The sequence below is a fragment of the Xenopus tropicalis genome, chromosome 1, assembly GCF_000004195.4.
Source record: "Xenopus tropicalis strain Nigerian chromosome 1, UCB_Xtro_10.0, whole genome shotgun sequence".
NCBI classification, from domain to species: Eukaryota; Metazoa; Chordata; class Amphibia; order Anura; family Pipidae; genus Xenopus; species Xenopus tropicalis.
In genome coordinates, this window is record NC_030677.2 from 120,170,317 (window position 1) to 120,191,824 (window position 21,508).

The 21,508-nt window shown below is 40.3% G+C and overlaps 1 protein-coding gene across 4 annotated transcripts in view; it reads left to right on the top strand.

The window, feature by feature from the left end:
* The window catches only part of slc44a1 (solute carrier family 44 (choline transporter), member 1), a 122,092-nt gene that overhangs the window by 43,590 nt on the left and 56,994 nt on the right, over positions 1-21,508 (top strand). The window contains exon 1 of one of the 4 annotated variants that reach the window (XM_002933990.5): positions 4,369-4,712. The exons of 2 other annotated variants lie outside the window; for them this stretch is intronic. In XM_002933990.5, coding sequence (XP_002934036.2) covers positions 4,689-4,712 — 24 coding nt within the window. In that variant the 5' untranslated portion in view covers positions 4,369-4,688. Of the gene's footprint in view, positions 1-4,368; positions 4,713-8,567; positions 8,799-21,508 lie in introns of those variants that run through there. One more of the 4 variants, XM_004910856.4, reaches the window with a different exon arrangement.

A 21,508-nucleotide genomic window follows, 5' to 3' on the forward strand; every position in this document is an offset into this window, starting at 1 on the left:
TAAAAATATACAAAAAAGGTGGCAACCCTGGGAGATAGTGATGGATGATGTTACCTTATGTGCCTGCTGCAGACACTGAGGCAGTGCAGATTGGAAGTCAAAGTGGAGTATTACGTTTCCCCTGATAGCGTAAGAAGTTCAAATAGTTGAAATACGCATAACTTGTGCATTTAGTGTTTACAAATACTTGAGAATAGTTTTGCTGTCTGCAAGCTTCTACTTGTTACATACACAGGTGAAAAGGAAGAGATTTGTAGCACAGGCAGACAAATGACAAAAGGGGGTTAAAGCAGAGGGGATAGCAGACAGAGAAGGAGAAAGGCTGGCAGCTGCAGGGACATAGTTATACATAACTGCAAGACTGATACGTCTTATACAGCTAACAGAAAAGTAAATGGTACTTTATTATTAGTGGATGTTGTGCCTTGCTGTGGTTCATACGAGTTGTGTATTTTATATGAGCCATTCTGTTGCTGGGGAGGATTCCTTTTGTGATAGACACAGCTATCCCTGCCCAGTAGCCAGAAGCAACCAATCTTCATTTCTATTTGGCAACACCAAAAGCCTGTCGACTCTCTAACCATCGCCCCCTTTGCCTTTAGTCCCACCCTCTTTGTTTACAGTCCCCACTGAGAAGCTATCTGGCTGGAAACAGCAACCAAAAGGTGCTGCGGAACCTCTCGCAGTCCTAGCAAGCAGTTCTCCTGCTCAGACATTCCCCTGTTCTTTCCATTTTTATTTCTTTCTTTCCCTCTCCAGTGAGTTGGTTGCAACTATGACTATGTCTGGTCAACCCATGACAGCCTTTTCCAGACAATGCAGATGGGACTTAACCTTTTCTTAGAGGAACATGTCAGGAGCCGAAAATAAAAGAGAAAGCAGCAAGTGCCTCCCAAGTCCCTGCCCCCCAGTGTTATTCCACCGGCTTTCATTTTGTATAGGGAGGGATTTAATTTTTCCTTCAGACCCTACCCTGTCTTGGATTTTTTTTTCCTAATATGGCAAGGTTTTTAACTAGATCTGTTTGAATTTTGGTGGACAATGCTAAAGAAAGGTGTGTGTGTGAGTGATGCAATGCATTTACACACAATAAACTTCTTTTGTTTATTAGAATAATTTGAGCCACTATTTATTGGACATCCATTTCTTTGGGTATCTTTCAATTAGAGCAAATATTTTCCTTTTTTTTTGTCAAGCTAAATAGGATAATAAATCTGTGTGCAGCACTGCAGTCTTGAAATCTTCAGGGCTAAACAAGCTTTAATTTCTTTTTAAGGCAATGTATGTACATTTAAGCTAAAAAAATTGCCAAGAACTTTGGCTAGAACATTTTCATCAGTGGGCGAAAGGAGTTAGGGGGAGACACAAATCTGCTGCTCCTCTTAGTGGGTCCAGGCCCCTCCCCACAGACAGATTTGCAGGTCACCGGTGACCCCACGGGTCCCCTGTATCGAAGAAGCAGATCCAATCTCCTCCTTGCAACTGCGGGGGTGTGCTTCCTTTTTAATTATTCGATTGTTCCTCTATAGCAGTGCTGTCCAACTTATGTGGTACGGAGGGACGGAATTTTTCTGGCCTATGTGGTGGAGGGCCAATAATAGAAGCCAGTTTCGACCACTTCCTTTTTTTAAACCGCACCCACTTCAAACAACACCCATGTTATCACAAGGGCTTATAAGACCATACCCACATTAATGGTGGTAGCGCAGCAAAAACCCAAATAGCTGGCGCTCACTGTAGGATATCGTCCTTCAATCATATGTGAAATAATTTTATTATGTCATATTAAGATACACCCTTAAATCCATATGCCTCCTCCTCCCTTGTGGATAGCACAGCAACCCCCAGCATATCATTACACACATTTGGGACCATATAATAACTATTTCCAAATGCTAACAAACTCCCAGAACAAACCCCTGCCTGGTTCACCTCCCACAGGCAGCATAGGGCAGGCAGAATATGGCACACACAGGTAGCATAGGGCAGGCAGAATATGGCACACACAGGTAGCATAGGGCAGGCAGAATATGGCACACACAGGCAGCATAGGGCAGGTAGAGTATGGCACACACAGGCAGCATAGGGCAGGTAGAGTATGGCACACACAGGCAGCATAGGGCAGGCAGAATACTACAGTCTGTCTGAGGTGTGAACAGTTGAACAATGTGGAGGCTTAAGGTGGCCATACACGAGGCGATTTCGCTCGTTGTGCGATGAACGATTATATCGACAAACGATCGTATGGCGATCGAGTTCCCATACGATATGCCATCCACGGGCAACGATAATTCGGGAAAGATTTTGTCGCATCATTATCGTAAAATACCTACGATCGTACATCTACGTACGATCGATGTCGTTGCCATTATCGTAAAATACCTACGATCGTACATCTACGTACGATCGATGTCGTTGCTGGCAATCGTGACATGCGCAGAGAACAATCGTTGAAAGACAAATGTCTGACACTCACACCAACTGGCAGATTTTATCGTTAAACGACCAAAATTTTTAAACCTGGCCGATCGATTTTGGGGACGATAATGTCGGCTCGTTTAGTGGGCCGACGATCGTTCGTACACCACCAACTATACGATAACTTAACGATAGCATCGGATCGTTCGGGAATCGGTCGTTTGTAAGTAAAATATCGGTCCGTGTATGGCCACCTTTACAGTCAGATGTGTGAACAATGCAGGTACTAAAAGGTGTGAAAAGTACAGGGGATTACAGCCTGAGTCCGAGGTGTGAACAATGCAGGGGGCCAGTTAATCTCAGTACTGATACCATTTAAAGTTTATACAAGAGTAAGCAGACACAGCAGCCAGACAGGTGGGGGGGCCATACAGAGGGGGGCTGCGGGCCGCCAGTTGGGCAGCTGATGTAGAGGGTTTTATTCTGAGACAATTTTGCAATTGGTCATTTTTTATTTTTGTAGTTTTTAAATTATTTCAATTTTTGTTCAGCAGCTCTCCAGTTTGGAGTTTCAGCGGCTATCTGGTTGCTAGGGTCCAAATTACCTTGCCAACCAGGGAGCAGTTTAAATAAGAGACTGGTATATGAATAGGAGAGGGACTGAATAGAAAGATAAGGAATAAAAAGTAACAATAGCAATACAACTGTAGCCTCACAGAGCAATAGTTTTTTGGCTGCTGCTGCATTTGAAATTTGTAAAGAGCCAGAAGAAAAGGCACATACTGATACCATTTAAAGTTTACACAAGAGTAAGCAGACACAGCAGCCAGACAGGTGGGGGCCGCCAGTTGGGCAGCTGATGTAGAGGGTTTTATTATAAGACAATTTGCCATTGGTCATATTTTATTCTTGTAGTTTTTAAATTATTTACATTTTTGTTCAGCAGCTCTCTAGTTTGGAGTTTCAGCGGCTATCTGGTTGCTAGGGTCCAAATTACCTTACCAACCAGGGAGCAGTTTGAATAAGAGACTGGTATATGAATAGGAGAGGGACTGAATTGAAAGATAAGGAATAAAAAGTAACTAGCAATACAACTGTAGCCTCACAGAGCAATAGCTTTTTGGTTGCTGCTGCATTTGAAATTTGTAAAGAGCCAGAAGAAAAGGCACATACTGATACCATTTAAAGTTTACACAAGAGTAAGCAGACACAGCAGCCAGACAGGTGGGGGGCCGTGGGCCGCCAGTTGGGCAGCTGATGTAGAGGGTTTTATTCTGAGACAGTTTGCAATTGGTCATATTTTATTCTTGTAGTTTTGAAATTATTTCAATTTTTGTTCAGCAGCTCTCCAGTTTGGAGTTTCAGCGGCTATCTGGTTGCTAGGGTCCAAATTACCTTGCCAACCAGGGAGCAGTTTGAATAAGAGACTGGTATATGAATAGGACAGGGGCTGAATAGAAAGATAAGGAATAAAAAGTAACAATAGCAATACAACTGTAGCCTCACAGAGCAATAGTTTTTTATGGCTGCTGCATTTGAAATTTGGAAAGAGCCAGAAGAAAAGCCACACATCATTCAAAAACTATAAAAATTAAATAAGGAAGACCAACTGAAATGTTGCTTAGAATTGGTTATTGGTAATACCTATTTTTACTTTTTGTTACATATCTTTTTATTCAGGCTCTCTCCTGTTCATATTCCAGTCTCCCATTCAATCCACTGCCTGGTTGCTTAATACTTCAAGCACCACAAATAAAAAATCAAGTCTCATTGCAAATTTTAGAGTTTGAGGAAAAGGTGCGGATTCCCAAACCACCACAAGCAGAAACAATCTGAGATGGTTTGATCAGCCTGGTAGCAGAGAGTCAGGGGGCGGGGCTTTGGCTGCTATTGCAGAGTTCTGATTGTCACTCACAGTTACGAGGACTTCCTGTGAAAGAATGAAAGGATACGCCCAGCCTGCATTTCAGCCTAGACACCAAGCAGAGAAGAGCTCTCTGCAGCCCTGTTATTACGTTTTTAAGAAACAAAACGCAATTTAAGCCAGTTTTTCCCTGGGGCACTCTACATTTTACAGAAGGGTGCATAGCATAAGGAGATGAGGATGACACAATATGTTCCCTTTAAACAAATGTAGTTTTCTTTCCCCCATTTTTTTATATTATCCCCTCCCCCAATTGGGAATCTTCCAGTCTCAACCGAAAAAGGAAAAAACTCTACAGAATAAAAGGAACTGGTAACCTGCAAGAGGAGGCAACCATCTTCTCAGTATGGGATGCTGTGGGAGCACACAGGTAAAGCAGCTTATGGAGATTTCATCCCCCCCCCCCTTCCTTTACTTGAGCATCAGTTTAAATGGAATCTGCTTTACACAACCGCTTTGAACTTGTGAACTAAAATAGCCTAAACAACTTTACTTTTTACTGCATTTACCTACTCTTACCCAGTATTGATTTTGATTAGGTGCTTTGGTTCTGAGTCTTTATTGTTGTATTTTTGTTTGGGTTGTATGGGAGCTGCTAAGTATAACTGCATCTCAGTTAATTACATTAATAATGTGTAAAGTGGTATTTGTATAGGGCCACACTCCATATAATGTATGTGTATCCAGATTTGAAACGTTCTGCTTATCCTCAGGTGAACCTTCTACAGAGCCTTAACAATAAGTGCTGCCTTTTTTTTTTTTTTTTTTTTTTTAAATAACAAGTGTTTTTATACAGGCCTTTGCCCAGGTCTGTTTGAATTTAGTAGACACTGTGGAAATCAGAAAGGTGTGTGTGTGCTTGTGTGTTACATTGCACCTACACACAATAAGTCTTTTGTTTACTGTTAAAATTGGAGCTTCAATTATTTATTGCACATTCATTTTTTTGGGTATCTAAATGTGAATTAATGTTTACTTTTCTTTTTCTATAATATGCATATAGAATGGTTGGCATATGTAAGTGAGCCATAGGCAGTGTATAATAGGCTATACGACTAGCTGTAAGGTCACTTATCGCAAAGATCCAGGTCATGCAGGATTTAGTGTGAGCTGCTTGAGTTTATAGGGATGCCTATAAATTTGCAAATACTGACACCTGCATTTATTTGTTTTTTGAATGTATCATAACAACTTCTTTTTTTGTCAAGCTAAATAGGATAGTAAATCTGTTTGCAGCACTGCAGTCCTTAAATCCTTTAGGCTGGTTATCAGCTCAACTCTTTCAAGTACAGTATACACACTAAAAGGGGGTTCTTTTGATTATCCTGATAACGTAATGTAAGATACATTATCTCGGTAAGGCTGTAATTAACCAGAAAGGAATGGTAGATAAAAGCTGCCTTTGAAAGATATAGATTACTTAAAAAATGTTTTGGGGTCCCTTTGCTGTGGTGTGTTTGAATGTGTGTTCAACATGGAAATGTGGTGACCGATAGCTTCAGGATAAATATTTGTATGTTGGCCAGACCCGCAAAAATCAACAATATGTATTCTACTGCATCTGTGCAGAGGGCTGCTAGCTGCTGCAATAGAAAACATGTCCCTGTGTGCTTTACTGCAGTAGGAATGGACCCCTAAATGTATGCACATGTATCTTCTTATTCTGTTGAATGATAAATACAAGCCAAGGAGAACTACAGTTAAAAAGAGGCATTAAGACAGCACATGCTATTTTAAAAAAACAAGAGGAGCTCAAAATAGCTGAAACTACTGTTATTAAAGGATAAGGAAACTCTGATGGGGGGGGATGGCAGTATGTTAGGCACCCTCCAGTGAATTGAATTGCAAATTTTTCCCCCCAGGCCAGTGCTCCATTTAGTAAAAAAATGCACCATAGCGCTGCACAGCCATTACTTACTTTTGCCAGGCCTCTATAAGGCAAATTTAGATTTGTGACCGTGCCCACCTCAGTTCTCAGTTAAAAAGTACTTGCACCCTGGGGTTTGCTGCCCTCAGCACTGACCGCAGAATCAAAAATATGGTGCTTAGTGCAGTGTCACAAGGCACAGTTTGCACACTGCATGGTTGCACCATGCAAACTGTGCCTCGTGACACTGCACTGAGCACCAGCTTTTTGATTCGGCTCTCAGTGCAGAGGGCAGGAAGTAACTGAGAACTAAGGTGGGCATACACGGGCCGATTGTAGCTGCCGATATCGGTCCTTTAGACCAATTTGGCAGCTTATTGGCCCATGTATGGGCATTAACGACATGCCTGCCCAACCAGCATCTGGCCTTAAATCGGGCAGATCTCGATCAGGCAGGTTTGATTAACCATTGGATAGGGGTCCACGTCGGCTTGTTGTTGTGGTCCCTGAAGTGACGGGCAATTATACCTGCCGTTCTAATTCCATCATTTGGCCCATGGACCAAATGACCGAATTAGCCCGATATTGCCTACTTGTAGGTTAGAATATGGGGAGAAGATATGCTCGATTAGCAACCTTGCCAAGTGAGCGGATCTTAGTGTTTGGCCACTGTAAGTTTTCCAGTTATCGATCTGACAGGCTTGATTTTTCTTCTGACCGTATCGTATCTACTCATTTATGCGGTTCTCTGTCTGACTTTTCCTATCCCTTCAACTGCAGTGTGATAATTTGACCCTATGTCCAAACGATCGCATCAGCACGATTTTGCCCACCCAAGATGAGCATATCAGGGGCAAGATTTGCTTGTTTCGCGACCTTGCCAAACTAGCAAATGTTACTATATATGTCTACCTTTAGCCTTATGGCACACTTGGTGCTTTTTTCACCATTGGCAGAAAAAACACTGGTTTCACTCTGTATTTGTGTGCATTGACAGCAGTGGAATCTGTCTGCCGGTGGCACACACAGTGGCAAGTGGATTCCACTCCTGCCAATGCACACACGTACAGGGTGGTAGTGTGAAAATCTGCGTTTTCCCTCAGCAGAGTGAACACCAGGTGTGTGTGTGTGTTTTTTTTTTTTTTTTTTCCCCCTCGTTAATTCTTATTCAAATAAATAACCCAGAAAAACTTCAGAAAAATTATCTCACCAGAACATACAATTTATACTATGGTCAAAATTATTGGTTTGTTTTGTGAAAGGGCAGCCACTGGGGTCAGTACTGTTATTACTAGGGTCCTCAAGACAACAGTTTTGTTCTGAAAAGTACGGCAAATCCTTCCAAAAATGTTTTGTATAGGGGCCCCAGGTGTGGTTTTCTAAATAATTCATAAAGTATATGTTAGGTATGTGAATTTATTTCTCAAGCAAGATTGATATGTACCTTGGTGACCAGTTCTCCAAGTCAGGAATATTATGTTTCCCCTGATAGGGTAAGAAATTCATATTTAGTTGGCAACAAGTCATATAATATAGTTAACAAACAATACCAGTAGTTGAAATAAGCATAAGCATTTGTTTACAAATACTTGAGAATAGTTTTGCTGTCTGTAAGCTTCTATTTGTCACATACACAGGTGAAAAGGAAAAAGCAGGGACATAATTACTCATAACTGAAAGACTGATACATCTTGTACAACTTGTACAGAAAAGTAAATGGTACTTAATTATTAGTGGATTTGTGCCTTGCTATGGTTCATACGAGTTGTGTAATTTGGTTGCTTGGGGAGGATTCCTTTTGTGATAGACACAGCTATCCTTGCCCAGTAGCCAGAAGCAACCAATCTTCCTTTCCATGGGGCAACACCAAAAGCCTGTTGACGTTCTAACCATCACCCCCTTGGCTGTTAGTCCAACCCTCTTTGTTTACAGTCCCCAATGAGAAGCTATCCGGCTGGAAACAGCAACCAAAAGGTGCTGCGGAGTTTCTTGCAGTCCTAGCAAGCACAGACATTCCACTGTTCTTTTTGTTTTTATTTCTTCCTTTCCCTCCCAGCATGTTGGTTGCAAACTGTCTGGTCAACCCATGGCAGCCTTTTCCAGGCATTGTTGAAGGGACTTTACCTCAACATGACGGGAGCTGAAAATAAGAGAGAGCAGCAAGTGACAGGGATGTTCCACTCTCCTTCCTTCCTTTGCCTCCCAGGTCCCTGTACCCCAGTGTTATTCCCCTTATTCCACTGGCTTTCATTTTGTATAGGGAGGGGTTTCATTTTTCCTTCAGACCCCGCCCTCTCTTGGAATCTAAAGAATTTCTTTTCACCTTCATTTCTTTTAAGGGTTTCCTGTTTTACCAGTGTTCCATAGCAGTTGGTGCGCAGTTCTCTACCAAACAAAATCGCACCCTCCCGTTGTTTAAGCAAATGTAGTTTTTCTTGCCCCCCCTTTTTAAATAGAGTATCCACCTGCACATGGGAATATTTCCAGTCTCAACTGAAGAAGGAAAAACCACTCCAGAATTAAAGGAACTGGTAACCTGCAAAAAGAGACAACCATCTTATCAGTATGGGATGCTGTGGGAGCACACAGGTAAAGCAGCGTATGGAGCTTTCATCTAACCCTGTTTACTTGATCCTGAGTAGAAATGGGACCTGTTTTATACCAAAGCTGAGCCCTTGTGGATAGGGGATAAAATTAGCAACGTTTAAATGATGCACCTTTACGCAGGTTTAGGTGCTATAGTTTAAAGTTGCTACCTCTGTATTCCTACACTGGTTTAATTGCAAGTATGATAGTCATAATGTGTAAAGTGATATTTGTTTGTAGATGGCCATTGTGCTCATAATTGTGTTAGGTGATCCTGATCCGTCTGAATTGTGATTCGGGTAAAGGTAGCACCTGTCTTTCTATCTGATAATTGTTTTTTTTTTTTTTTTTTTGCCATAAGGGAAGTGACACAAACATGAATAGTACCATATATCTCCTATTAATTTTGTTTTCACTTGCTAGCGTGGTTATAAATCATAGGTATCCAGATTTTAATTGCTCTGTTTATCCTCATATGAATGTTTTACAGTGCCTCTACAATAAGTGTGTGGGTTTTTTTTTTTTTTTTTTATATCACAAGGTTTTTTTACTAGATCTTTTTGACTTGTAGATTGTAAGCTCTTTTGGGCAGGGCTCTCTTCACATCTTGTATCGGTTATTGATTGCTTTATATGTTACTCTGTATGTCCAATGTATGAAATCCACTTATTGTACAGCGCTGCAGAATATGTTGGTGCTTTATAAATAAATGTTAATAATAATTTTGGTGGACGATGCTAAAGAAACGTGTTTGTGATGCAATGCATTTACACACAATAAACGTCTTTTGTTTATTAGAATAATTTGAGCCACTGTTTATTGGACATCCATTTCTTTGGGTATCATTCAATTAGAGCAAATATTTTCCTTTTTCTTTTGTCAAGCTACATAGGATAATAAATCTGTCCGCAGCGCTGCAGTCTTGAAATCTTCAGGCTGATCAGCTTAAATTTTTTAAGGCAGTGTATGTACATAAGCTGACAAAACTGCCCGACTTTTTGGCTAGAACATTTTCATCAGTGGGGGAAAAGGAGTTAGGGGGAGACATAAATCTGCTGCTCCTCTTCAGTGTTGTAACTGTGTGGGCCCAGGCCCCTTCCCACAGATTTGCAGGTCACCTGTGACCTACCCCCCTCCCACGGGTCCCATTTATCGAAGAAGCAGACCTCCTTGCAACTGCGGGGGTGTGCTTCCTCTATAATTATTCCATTGTTCCTCTATAGCAGTGCTGTCCAACTTCTGTGGTACCGAGGGACAGAATTTTTCTGGCCTACATGGTAGAGGTCCGATAATGGTAGTCAGTTTTGACCACTCCCCTTTTTAAATCACACCCACTTCAAACCACACCAATGTTATCACAAGAGCTTTTAAGATCAAATGGTTGGTGATTTACTTTAGGGGTGTCATGCTTCATTCATATGTGAAAGAAGTTTTTTGTCATATTAAGACATACCCTTAAATCCATATGCCTCCTTCTCTTTTGTGGATAGCACAGCAACCCCCAGCACATAATTACACACCTTAGGGACCATATAATGACTTATTTCCAAATGCTAGCAAACTCCTAGACAGAGTAAGGCACACACAGGCAGGGTAGGGACAAGCAGAGTACTGCCTGTGTGTGCAATACATTGCCTGCCCTATGCTGCCAGTGTGTTCCATATTCTTCCTGCCCTATGCTTCCTGTGTGTGCCATACTCTGCCTGTCCGATGCTACCTTTGTGTGTGCAATGCACTGCCTGCCCTATGCTGCCTGTGTGCCATACTCTGCCTGTCCGATGCTACCTTTGTGTGGGCAATACTCTGCCTACCCTATGCTGCCTGTGTGTGCAATACTCTGCCTGCCCTATGCTGTCCAACTTCTGTGGTACCGAGGGCTAGAATTTTTCTGGCCTACATGGTGGAGGTCTGCTAATGGAAGTCATTTTTCACCACTCCCCTTTTTAAATCACACCCACTTCAAACCACACCAATGTTATCACAAGAACTTTTACAACCAAATGGTTGGTGCTTTACTTTAGGGATGTCACGCTTCATTCATATGTGAAAGAAGTTTTTTGTCATATTAAAGCGGACCTGTCACCCTAAGAAATAAGTCCAAATTATTTTCTATATTGTTAGTTGAGCAAAATAAACTTTACTTACTCTATATAAATAATATAAATCTTGTTTCCTTCCATCTCGGAATTACTCAGTCAAAGCAAGCAGGCAGCTACCATTTTGTGGGCACTGTTATTAAGACAAGCTTTGTATCATGCCAAAATCTTATTTATGTGCCACAATGGGGGACCAGATGCTCATGCCCATGCACTGGCTACACAATTAGATGAGGAGGAGGGAGGGGAAAAGTGAGATGTGCAGTGACATCTAGGAAGTGCTGAACGGAAAGCTAAAGTTATTGTCTGCCCCGCCTCTATGCCTAAGGCATAGAGGCGGGGCAAGCAATATATGAGTGACAGCTGTGATTTTTAAATGCCTTTATAATGGGTTTGGATGTGTTAATATAAAAATGAATTTGGGTTTCATGTTTAATTTGAACAGGACTTTTATTATACAGATTTTCATGTCTGGGTGACAGGTCCACTTTAAGACATACCCTTAAATCCATATGCCTCCTTCTCTTCTGTGGATAGCACAGCAACCCCAGCACATAATTACACACCTTAGGGACCATATAATGACTATTTCCAAATGCTAGCAAACTCCTAGACAGAGTAAGGCGCACACACAGGCAGGGTAGGGCAGGCAGAGTACTGCCTGGGTGTGCAATACATTGCCTGCCCTATGCTGCCAGTGTGTTCCATATTCTTCCTGCCCTATGCTTCCTGTGTGTGCCATACTCTGCCTGTCAGATGCTACCTTTTGTGTGTGCAATACTCTACCTGCCCTATGCAGGCAGCATAGGGTAGGTAGTACATACAGTGACATAATGCTGGCACTACCGAGGTGTGAACAGGATAACAATTTGGGGAGCTACAGTCTGAGCCTGAGGTGTGAACAGTTCAGGGACTAAAAGGTGTGAACAGTACAGGGGATTACATGTGTAAACAATACAGGGGTCTGAGGTGTGAACAATGCAGGGGGCCAGTTAATCTCAGTACTGATACCTTTTAAAGCTTACAGAAAGGAAGGCAATCACAGCAGCCAAACAGAGAGGGGTCGCGGCTGCCAGTTGGACAGCACTGCTCTATAGGAACGGTCCGTTCAGCCATGCTTGGTTGACCTGTTTATGCCCACTTTTACAATGGATAATTTTGTTTACTTTTTTTTTTTTTTACCATTGTTACTGGAAACATCTCTTTAGTGGTGGCTTTCAGACCCAGATTTGCAGGCAGACCACAAGGGTCCTGTGTAGGGTTGCCACCTGCCCGGTTTTCGCGCAGACATCCCTGTTTTTGGGAGGGCTGTCTGGGTCAAAACTCCCTGTCCAATTTTCCAAATTAGGAAAAATGGGCAGGGTGCAAAATCTTCTAATCCAGCCCTGGTGGTAGTTGCCTAAAAATGAAGCAATATAAATTTGTAGTACAAGTATAGGGTTCCTTATTTGAAAACTAGGAAGCTTGAAAACCAAGAAAGGAGAACCCTTACCTGGAAAACCCCAGTTCCCCAGCATACTTTATAATAGATTCCATACCTGTAAAAAATGTATTCTTTCTGCTTTTACTGAAAATTGTTTAAAATTTTTTTTAGGGGTGTTCACCACTTGGCAAACATCAGGGCCCCTTCCTTTAAAGGACATGTCAACCTCAAAAATAACTTTTTGTCCAATAAAAAGAAAACTAAATTCTAAGCATCTTTGCAATTTGCATTTATTACATATTTATAATGGTTTTTGAGTTATTTGTATATATAACTGCTATTAAAAGCAGTGTTGGTTCTGGGGTTTGAATCAATGTAACAAACTCCAACAGATTTTACAGACTTGACTTGCTGGAGGAGCCTGGCACTTGCAACATTGTTTAAAAAGTAACAACCAGGTATTCAGCAAATGCTTCTTTCCATAGCAATTGCATTTACAAATAATGTTTAAAGCACTAATAGTTTTAAGATATTGCAAAGTTGCTTAGAATTTTGTTTTCTTTTATTAGGCTTAAAATTATTTTTTGGGTTGACATGTCCTTTTTATTTTGGCTACAGGTAGCTGCTGCATAAAAGTTGGAATGTATGTAACACCCACAAAAATATAACTATGCATCTGTCTGCATCAAGGGTATGAACCTGGTTGCTGTTGCATTGTGTAAGATGGTCCAGTACCACCTTTACTGCAGTAATAGCAGACCCCTAAAATGCTTGTGCATATATTTTCTTTATGCAATGGTGCAGTGATGAACTAACAATACACTTTTTTTTTTTGTATTTGTTAAGCCGGCGATTTAACTCCCTGTTCGCGGGCGACTAATCTCCCCGAGTTGCCTACCCCTGCCATCCCACCGGCGAACATGTAAGTCGCCGGCGGGATGGCAGACGCGGCGGCGCGATTTCGCGCAAATCGCCGGAAAAGACTCTTTTTCGGCGATTTCCGCAAATCGCCCCGCCGCGTCTGCCATCCCGCCGGCGACTTACATGTTCGCCGGTGGGATGGCAGGGGTAGGCAACTCGGGGAGATTAGTCGCCCGCGAACAGGGAGTTAAATCGCGGGCGACTAATCTCCCCCGTGTGCCAGAGCCCTTATACAAGCTGTAACCATGAAACTCCATTTAAGTACTTTTGCAGTTTGCAAAAGTACAAGTAATGGGATTGCATCACTTGGACACAGTTGGAGTTCAAATGAGTTTCACTGTCCTTGTTGATATAGCTTGCTGTGGGAACCATGGAATTACCACCTAATTGAAGATAGAGGTAGTTCCAGGATCCTTGAGTGTTAATAAGTACATAGAACACAATTTAGCAGAAGAGGCAGGATGGATGCAATAGCACATGGCACAACTATACAGTGAAAGAAGCATGTTTGGAGGCAAGTACCTTCAATGAATAGTGTCAAAAAGCACATCCACATCAATTTAACATGACAGCGCTTGCAGATGCATTTGCAAATTACCCCTATGTCCTCTTTCTCAGATTTAATGACCTCAGCATTATACTGCATTAAAGTTCCAAAGGTAGGTCAACTGATTCAGTCTGGTTATGAAGATTTTTAGGGGGTATGCACAAAATCGGCTTTCATTATTAGCTTGTAAATCTGTAAAGCTTCAACACTGTATATACAAGCCAACTTTTTTTAGTTAATGAAATAAAATAATTTGTAGGGTTTGATACATGTTCTAGGCTAATTAAATATTCATATACAGGCAATAATCCTGAAGCTCTGAATGCTGAGGTTTAATCAGAATAGTTATATTTAGTGAGCAACCTTTATGTTTGCAATTTCTTCCCGTCTATATTCTATTTACTTTTGAAAATGCCAGGAGAAAAGGGTCAAACACTAGTACCTTAAAAATGATTAGCTAAAAGCTTTTTCCAAGCACTTTGAATTGATTCATTTCATTAGGTTAGGTTTGCACAGACGATTTTTGTCACCCAGTGACCTGACAAGTCTGGCTCAGTTCCAGCAATCTCTGAAGACAGATGGAGAGGTTGTACGAAGCCAGAGATCAGTGTTGACGCCACTTTGTTAGGTCATGTGGTTTTTCACATTGGAATTTTGTTTAGTGAATTGGAATTGTTTCTTTTAACTTAGCATTTGTTAGATCTGTTATTTAATGTGTTTGTAATGTAATTTATTCCTTGGGTTAATTTTATTTTATTCAGTATAAACCAATGATTTGTAATCTATGGGTTAATATTCAGTAGTGGACCTTTTACCCTCCCTTGAGAATGGCCGTGTGTGTGTGTGTGTGTGTGTCTTTTCTCTCTCTCTCTCTCTCTGTCTCTGTCTCTGTCTCTGTCTCTCTCGACTTCAAGTCCCAGGAACCATTGCTTGTGTGCTGGTGCATCGTCAAAGCTGAGTTCCCTGTGGCCCATATAATATGTTTTAAAAATGGCAGCTTTAGGGGATGCCTATTTATTTAAAAACATAACTATCTGGGGGAAGAGACAATTTGTGGTGTACTAACTGAAAGCATTTTATTTTTGGGTGAAATAATGGAAGCATATAACTCAATCTAATTTTTTCAGGTCACTGGTGTATATATACTCCAGTACTGTACCTTTAATTCCCAGTTCCCCAAATGCAATTATATCTGCAAACTTTTATATGTTTAATACTCACAAATACAATGTGCTACAGTTGTGTAATTATTTTTTTGAGATCTCAACACAGATTTTTCAGGGGTGAACATTTCTTCAGGTGACATTTGGGCTGTTTGTCACAATTTGTTTTAAAATTTTGGAAGTATAATACCCAAGATTGTTAGTTCATGCACTTTGGCAAATGGGTAAATCATCTCTATACTCATAGAAAAACAATTTGAATTGGTTTTAGATCTTTAGTACTTCTAAGCAGTGACAAAAAGTGCTTTTTACACCAAATGTAAAATGAATGCTAATGTCTTCTAAAAAGCTGTTCCAAGAATCTGTGTGTGTGGCAATTATAGCTCTGTGTACCTGTCAATGGATGTCTGATTTCAGCAAGGTTCTCGGCAGCCATTAAACACCAGTCTTCAATGCATAGGAAGGGAAAATCTCTGAAAATCTCTTCACAGTATCGTTACTGCACTTTTGCGTAGCCTCGTTCTTGTTGCTAGTCACAATTTGTAATTAAAGGCACTATGCTTGCAAAACTAGAACAAATGTATCTGTGCATCTCCCTAAACTTGATGTTTAAGAGTCATATCAGTGGGAGGTGATGAAAATTAGATCATTCCCAGATAATAAATGCAATTTATTAAGACCTACTTTTATTTAATGCTTTTCATGTGAGATCGTTTCTGTTTTGTTTTCCCTAGATGTCTATGCTACAGAAGGAATTCTAGTTGCTGTTGAAATGGTGATATCATTATACAGTCTTAATTCTTAATTTGGACTATGATTCAGTCAAATCCAAAAATTGATGCTGTACATTGATGTGATTGAGCTGCTATATCATGCCCTTTCTCAAGTGTAGTCATTATTTTTAAAAACAATACTATGCCCCATATATAACCTAATTAAGTTACCATAAGAAAATCAATTTTAGAAATCGGTAATATGTGAAATCAGCCATTTCTCTAAATATAATCCAATATAACAGTGGTTTTAGAGATACTGGGCATTTGTTTCAAAACTTTTCAGTCAGTTCTATCAGTGCGAATGTGTCCATGCAGCCTAAGGAGGAGAGGTTAACCCATACACCTTCAGCTCTGTCATTTTACAAATGCTTTGCAACGATCCTAATGAACACATTAATGATTTTTTTTTTTTGTAACTCAAAATTTTTATTTAAAGAGTTATCATCTAATACATATAGTGCACATACAAGATTGTTCATCAATATATCTTGACCGTTGATTAGTTGAGATTTTTCTTTGACATATAAATGAAAAGAAAAATATAGTGTGGACAGATTCAAAACCAATAGAACAATGAGTGATAAAATCCAGACATTATTACATGGGATATCTTGTAGTTCTACAACCTCTACGTGGTTTTTCGCTAAGATATGGTTTTTAACTTCCATCATTCGTGATTTTTATGTTTGTGGGATTTTCTGAGCTCTCCTGGGGGTTTAGTGCAAAATAGGCTTCCCATGATGACCATATATTGGCATTTGATTGTACATTATTTGTTATGGAAGTCATAGTTTCAAATCGTTTATTATTTTCCACTCTTGTTATGACCTCAGATATACTGGGGATAGTCTGTGACTTCCACTTGGAAGTAAGTGCTAGTCATGCCGATGTTGTAATATGATTTATTAGTTTTTGAACTGGGCGTTTGAGTCTCGCTATGGGTTGTCCCAGTAGGAGGTGTGGTAGTTTAATGTTTAGTGACATTGCAAGTACCGAGTTGATAAGATTGCTCACCTCTTTCCAATAGTTTGTTACCAGGAGGCAATGCCATAGTATATGGCTTAAGGTACCTCTAGTTGTACATCCCCCTCCAACAGTGTGGGGAGCTATTTGGGTATATTTTTGATAGTCTGTCTGGTGTCATGTACCATCTCATTATTACCTTATAGACACTTTCTTTTTGCTGTGTGCAAGTAACTGTGGTTGGCATTGTCCCCAATTTTTGACCAGTAATTTCCTCCCTGAGGACCTCCTCCCAATACCGCATGTAGCTATGTTTGGGAAAGGGGTCCTCAGGTAAGGTTACCATCAGTTTGTAGAGATGAGATATTAAACCCCTATAGGGGAATGGGGAGCTCAGGATTTTTTCATACGGAGTCAGAGGGTTGGTTGCGGTTGTGCCCAGTTTGGAGATTATAAAGTCACATTAATTAATTTTATAGACTCTTGATGCAATGTTATGTCTCTGCAACTGCAAGCTGCCACATATTGCTTTTTTTACTTGCACAGACAAAAACAATGGTGTCTGCAAAGCAATGTGACAGCTGGTGATGTTATATCTATAAACCTCATAGGGGCCGGTTCATTAAAGCGCGAATTACGAGTACGATTTACGACAATTCAAATTAAATCCGAAATTTTCTGATGTGCGTTAAGTTTGGGAAAAGTCGCGTCGTGCTTGTATGAAAATATTATTGTATGATCCAAAAGTTACAAATTTTTTGTATCCGAACAATCGTAAACGGCAAGGAAACCTTTCTGCCTTTCAACCTTCAGTGCAGGATTTTGGAAGCCTCCCATAGGACAATTGTCACAAAGAGACAAGAGACAGGTATAGGACCCATGATCCAGAATGTTCGGGACCAAGGATATTCCGGATATTTCCGTAATTTGGATCTCCATACCTTAAGTCTACTAAAGAATCAATAAAACATTAATTAAACCACATGGGATTGTTTTGCATCCAATAAGGATTATTTATATCTTAGTTGGGATCAATTACAAGGTACTGTTTTATTGCTACAGAGAAAAAGGAAATCCGTTTTAAAATTCTGAAATATTTGATTAAAATGGAGTCTATGGGAGATGGGCATTCCGTAGTTCGGAGCTTTCTGGATAACGGGTTTCTGGATAAAGGATCCCATACCTGTTTAACCTGTTTGCTATTCAATTGCATTGGTTAAAATTAATTCTGGTGCAAATTACAATAAGCAGGAGGCTGTGACAGGTTGAGCAAGGGGGAAAATTAGGATGACTATAGAAATTTTTGTGAGTTGACATGTTTTCAAGATCTGTTAAGTCTCGATTTGACCGTTTTCGATGAAGAAAATAGCTACTTCATAAATGTACTTTGCAGATTCTGTCAATCGGGGTGTACATTTTTTTTTAGAGAAAATAAAATTGAAAGTGTAGAAAGCTACTTTTCCAGGCGTGAATTTGCTTCTATTTTATGCTAAAAATCCCTGCAGCTTTTTGAAAATATCAAGGCCATTTCAAATCACATCTAAAATGACCCTGAGGCATGGTGGGAAAAGAAATTATGTTTGTCTCATACTTTTAATGGATTCATTTATATTCTGCTTGTAACTGCATGATTGTGGGCTGACTACTGTGTATCAGAGTTCTGTGGGATTTCTTTGGACTTGCACTGCAGTATAGAGCCATGCTGTAACTAAATCGTTTTATTGTGCTTGGCCTGAAATATTTTAATGCATTTTTTTTTATTGCCAGTAAAGTGTACTAAAAGAAAGATAGCATAATAAATGTATCAGATGCTTTATCAGTATCCCTGGTATCCAATGACCTTTGTAAGGATGTCACACACAACTACACATAAACACATTTAAAACAGCCTTAGACCGAATTTAATGCATTTTAAGGGTAAGGGCAGGCAAAGCAAATATCCTATTATCAGCCCTGTGTTTTCCAGGCCGACCGCCACTCCTCTCTGTGTGTGCATACTAGGGCTTTTGCTATAGGTTTTGGTGCATGCAGACAGAACGGCGTACGGGAGCAGATCCGCTTCTCTCAGTGCAGGGCTGAGAGAAGCGAACATAAGCTTAGTCTGCCCTCGCCCTAACAGCTATTCCCAGTGCTGTGCTGACCAGGGCATTTCTGAGACCCTGATGCCTAACCCAACAGTTTACCTGGCACCCAGCTGATTGCTGTTGGAATGAATAAGGAACAATCCAGAGCACCTGCTGAGCTTGAAATTTCCCAGGTGACAATGCATAGAGAAGCACCCTATGTGCCGTTTCCCTTAGGCTAATGCCACACAGAGCGTATGGAGCATATTTTTGGCAAGCCGAAAAACGCTTGCCGAGAATACGCTCCTTACGCACAAAAATGCCCCTACCTGTGCCTGCACCCGAATGAATGGAATACACTCTGGTGCAGGCACATATAGCCGATATCCGCTGAAAATATGAAGTCTCATGTTTTTTTGTGGATATCAGCTACATGTGCCTGCACCCGAGCGTATTCCATTCATTCGGGTGCAGGCACAAGGTTGGCTGAATTTACAGTTGCGGGGCGTATTTTCGGCAAGTGTTTTTCAGCTTTAGCCTAAGCATGATGCATTGACACTAAATAATTAAAGAATAATTAAGAAAAACTAAGCAGCAGTGCAAGCGTCAATCAGTGTAGCAATTGCAGCAAGGCAGCTGGTCTACACATATGTTTTGCTTAAAGTTTGATGAACAGAGTACTGACAATTTGTGTGGTAACTATTTATTACTGTTACACTACAAGACTTAAAACACTGATTGAGTTGTATGTACAGTATGGAAGAAGAGAAATAATCAGATTTGCTGTTCCGTGCCTCCTGCAACCTTAGCATTTCAAATATTTTGACTTAACATTCCCATCTACCTTCTGTACCTATAGTTCAGGAATGTTAGTTAAGGGTTGGTTTTTATGCTGTTGGTTTTCTAGTTTTGTCAGTTTACTTGCTTTACAGTATTTGTTGTTATTTTTATAGTTTTGACCTTTGACCCCTGATTTATTGCCATGCTCATTCTATTTTTTTTTTAATTTTTTTTAATATATTTTTGTTCATAAACTAAAAGGCAGAGCTGTTAGAATACATTTCTAACTATTAACATAAAGAAACAGGTTTGCAGTCACACAGGTTTGCAGACCTGATGTCCATGCACTGGCTGCATAATTATAGACAGGGAAGTTGGTATGTGAGGAGTGCGCTGACATCTGTCAGTTTCCAAAAATATTGTTTTACCAGTTCTAGATTACAGAATTTTGTAGTGCATGGGATCTTACTCAGGCACACATTTTAAAGCTGACCTGACCATACTGTATCTGTGCAGGTAGAACCTTCCCAAACCAAAGGTAGGATCGGATCTTAAAAGAGAATGAAAGTCAAAAAATAATTTAAGCTCAATGAAATGGCCATTATGTCTACATGTAAACTCTCATTAACTTTACAGTCTGGATTAAGTACAAATGAAAAGGTTTCATTCTCCTTTAATAAACAGACCTGTCAGAAATGGACCATGTTTACTGCCCAATATAGTTCTTTCAATGGGAATTTTAAACATACCCAATAAAATATCCGTCTGGTCCTAAGAGAGACCATCATTTTGGCCTATAAGACAATAAGTTTCTGGCTATGTCTAAAGTGGTTGTGTAAGCAGCTTTTGTCTATCAATGTATGTCTAAATACGTAATTCACTTTTGGGATAGCTTTTAGTGTGCTAAAAAAATGTCCTATTAGCAGCTTTTCAACTGGTATTATTTTTTTGTCTCTCTCTCCAGTTCAAATGGGGGTGACTGACCTGCAGGCAAATAAATATTGCTTTGGAAGGCTTTCATTTTGTTTCTTATGACTTGTCTTTTTGTTCATGCTCTCTCCTTATCATTTTACAGTCTTTCATTCAAGCCATCCACCTCTCATCCAACCCGGATGCTAGGGTAAATTGGATCCTGCTGAACATAATACTAAATAAATCAAAAACCTTAAAAAGAATTAGAGTATCACTGTCTACCTTTAAAGTTATGTTTTAGCATGATGTAAAGCAGTGATCCCCAACCAGTGACTCGTGAGCAACATGTTGCTCAGCAACCCCTTGGATGTTGCTTTCAGTGCCCCCAAACCAGGTAGTTATTTTTGAGTTCCTGTTCTGGTGGCAAGATTTACTACCAAATAAAGCCTCTTGTAAGTTGATAGTGTGCATAGAGGCTGCCTAATAGCCAAGCTTAGCCTTTATTTGGCCCCTCCATGAATTTTTATGATGCTTGTGTTGCTCTCCAAGTCTTTTTACATTTGACTGTGGCTCAAGTTTAGCTTTCTTAACTAAGGTCTATTGGTCTTAGTGAAGTCGTTTGCACATGGATAGAAAACTGGCTACAGGTTCGGGTACAGAGGGTGGTTGTTAATGGTACATTCTCTAATTGGAGTAAGGTTCTCGGTGGGGTCCCTCAGGGTTCTGTACTGGGTCCACTTTTGTTTAACTTGTTCATAAAAGACTAGGGGGCTGATTTACAAATCCACGAATCCGAATGAGAAAAATTCGGATTGGAAAACTAACATTTTGCGACTTTTTCGTATTTTTGCGATTTTTTTCGTCGCTGTTACGATTTTCCCGTAAAATGTCTTCCCCTTTACAGAGCGCTGGTAAGGCCCCATCTAGAATATGCTGTCCAGTTCTGGTCTCCAGTGCTCAAACGGGACATTATTGAGTTAGAGATGGTCCAGAGAAGGGCAACTAAGCTGGTAAAGGGTATGGAAAGTCTTCGTTATGAAGAAAGACTGGCCAAGTTGGGTCTGTTTAC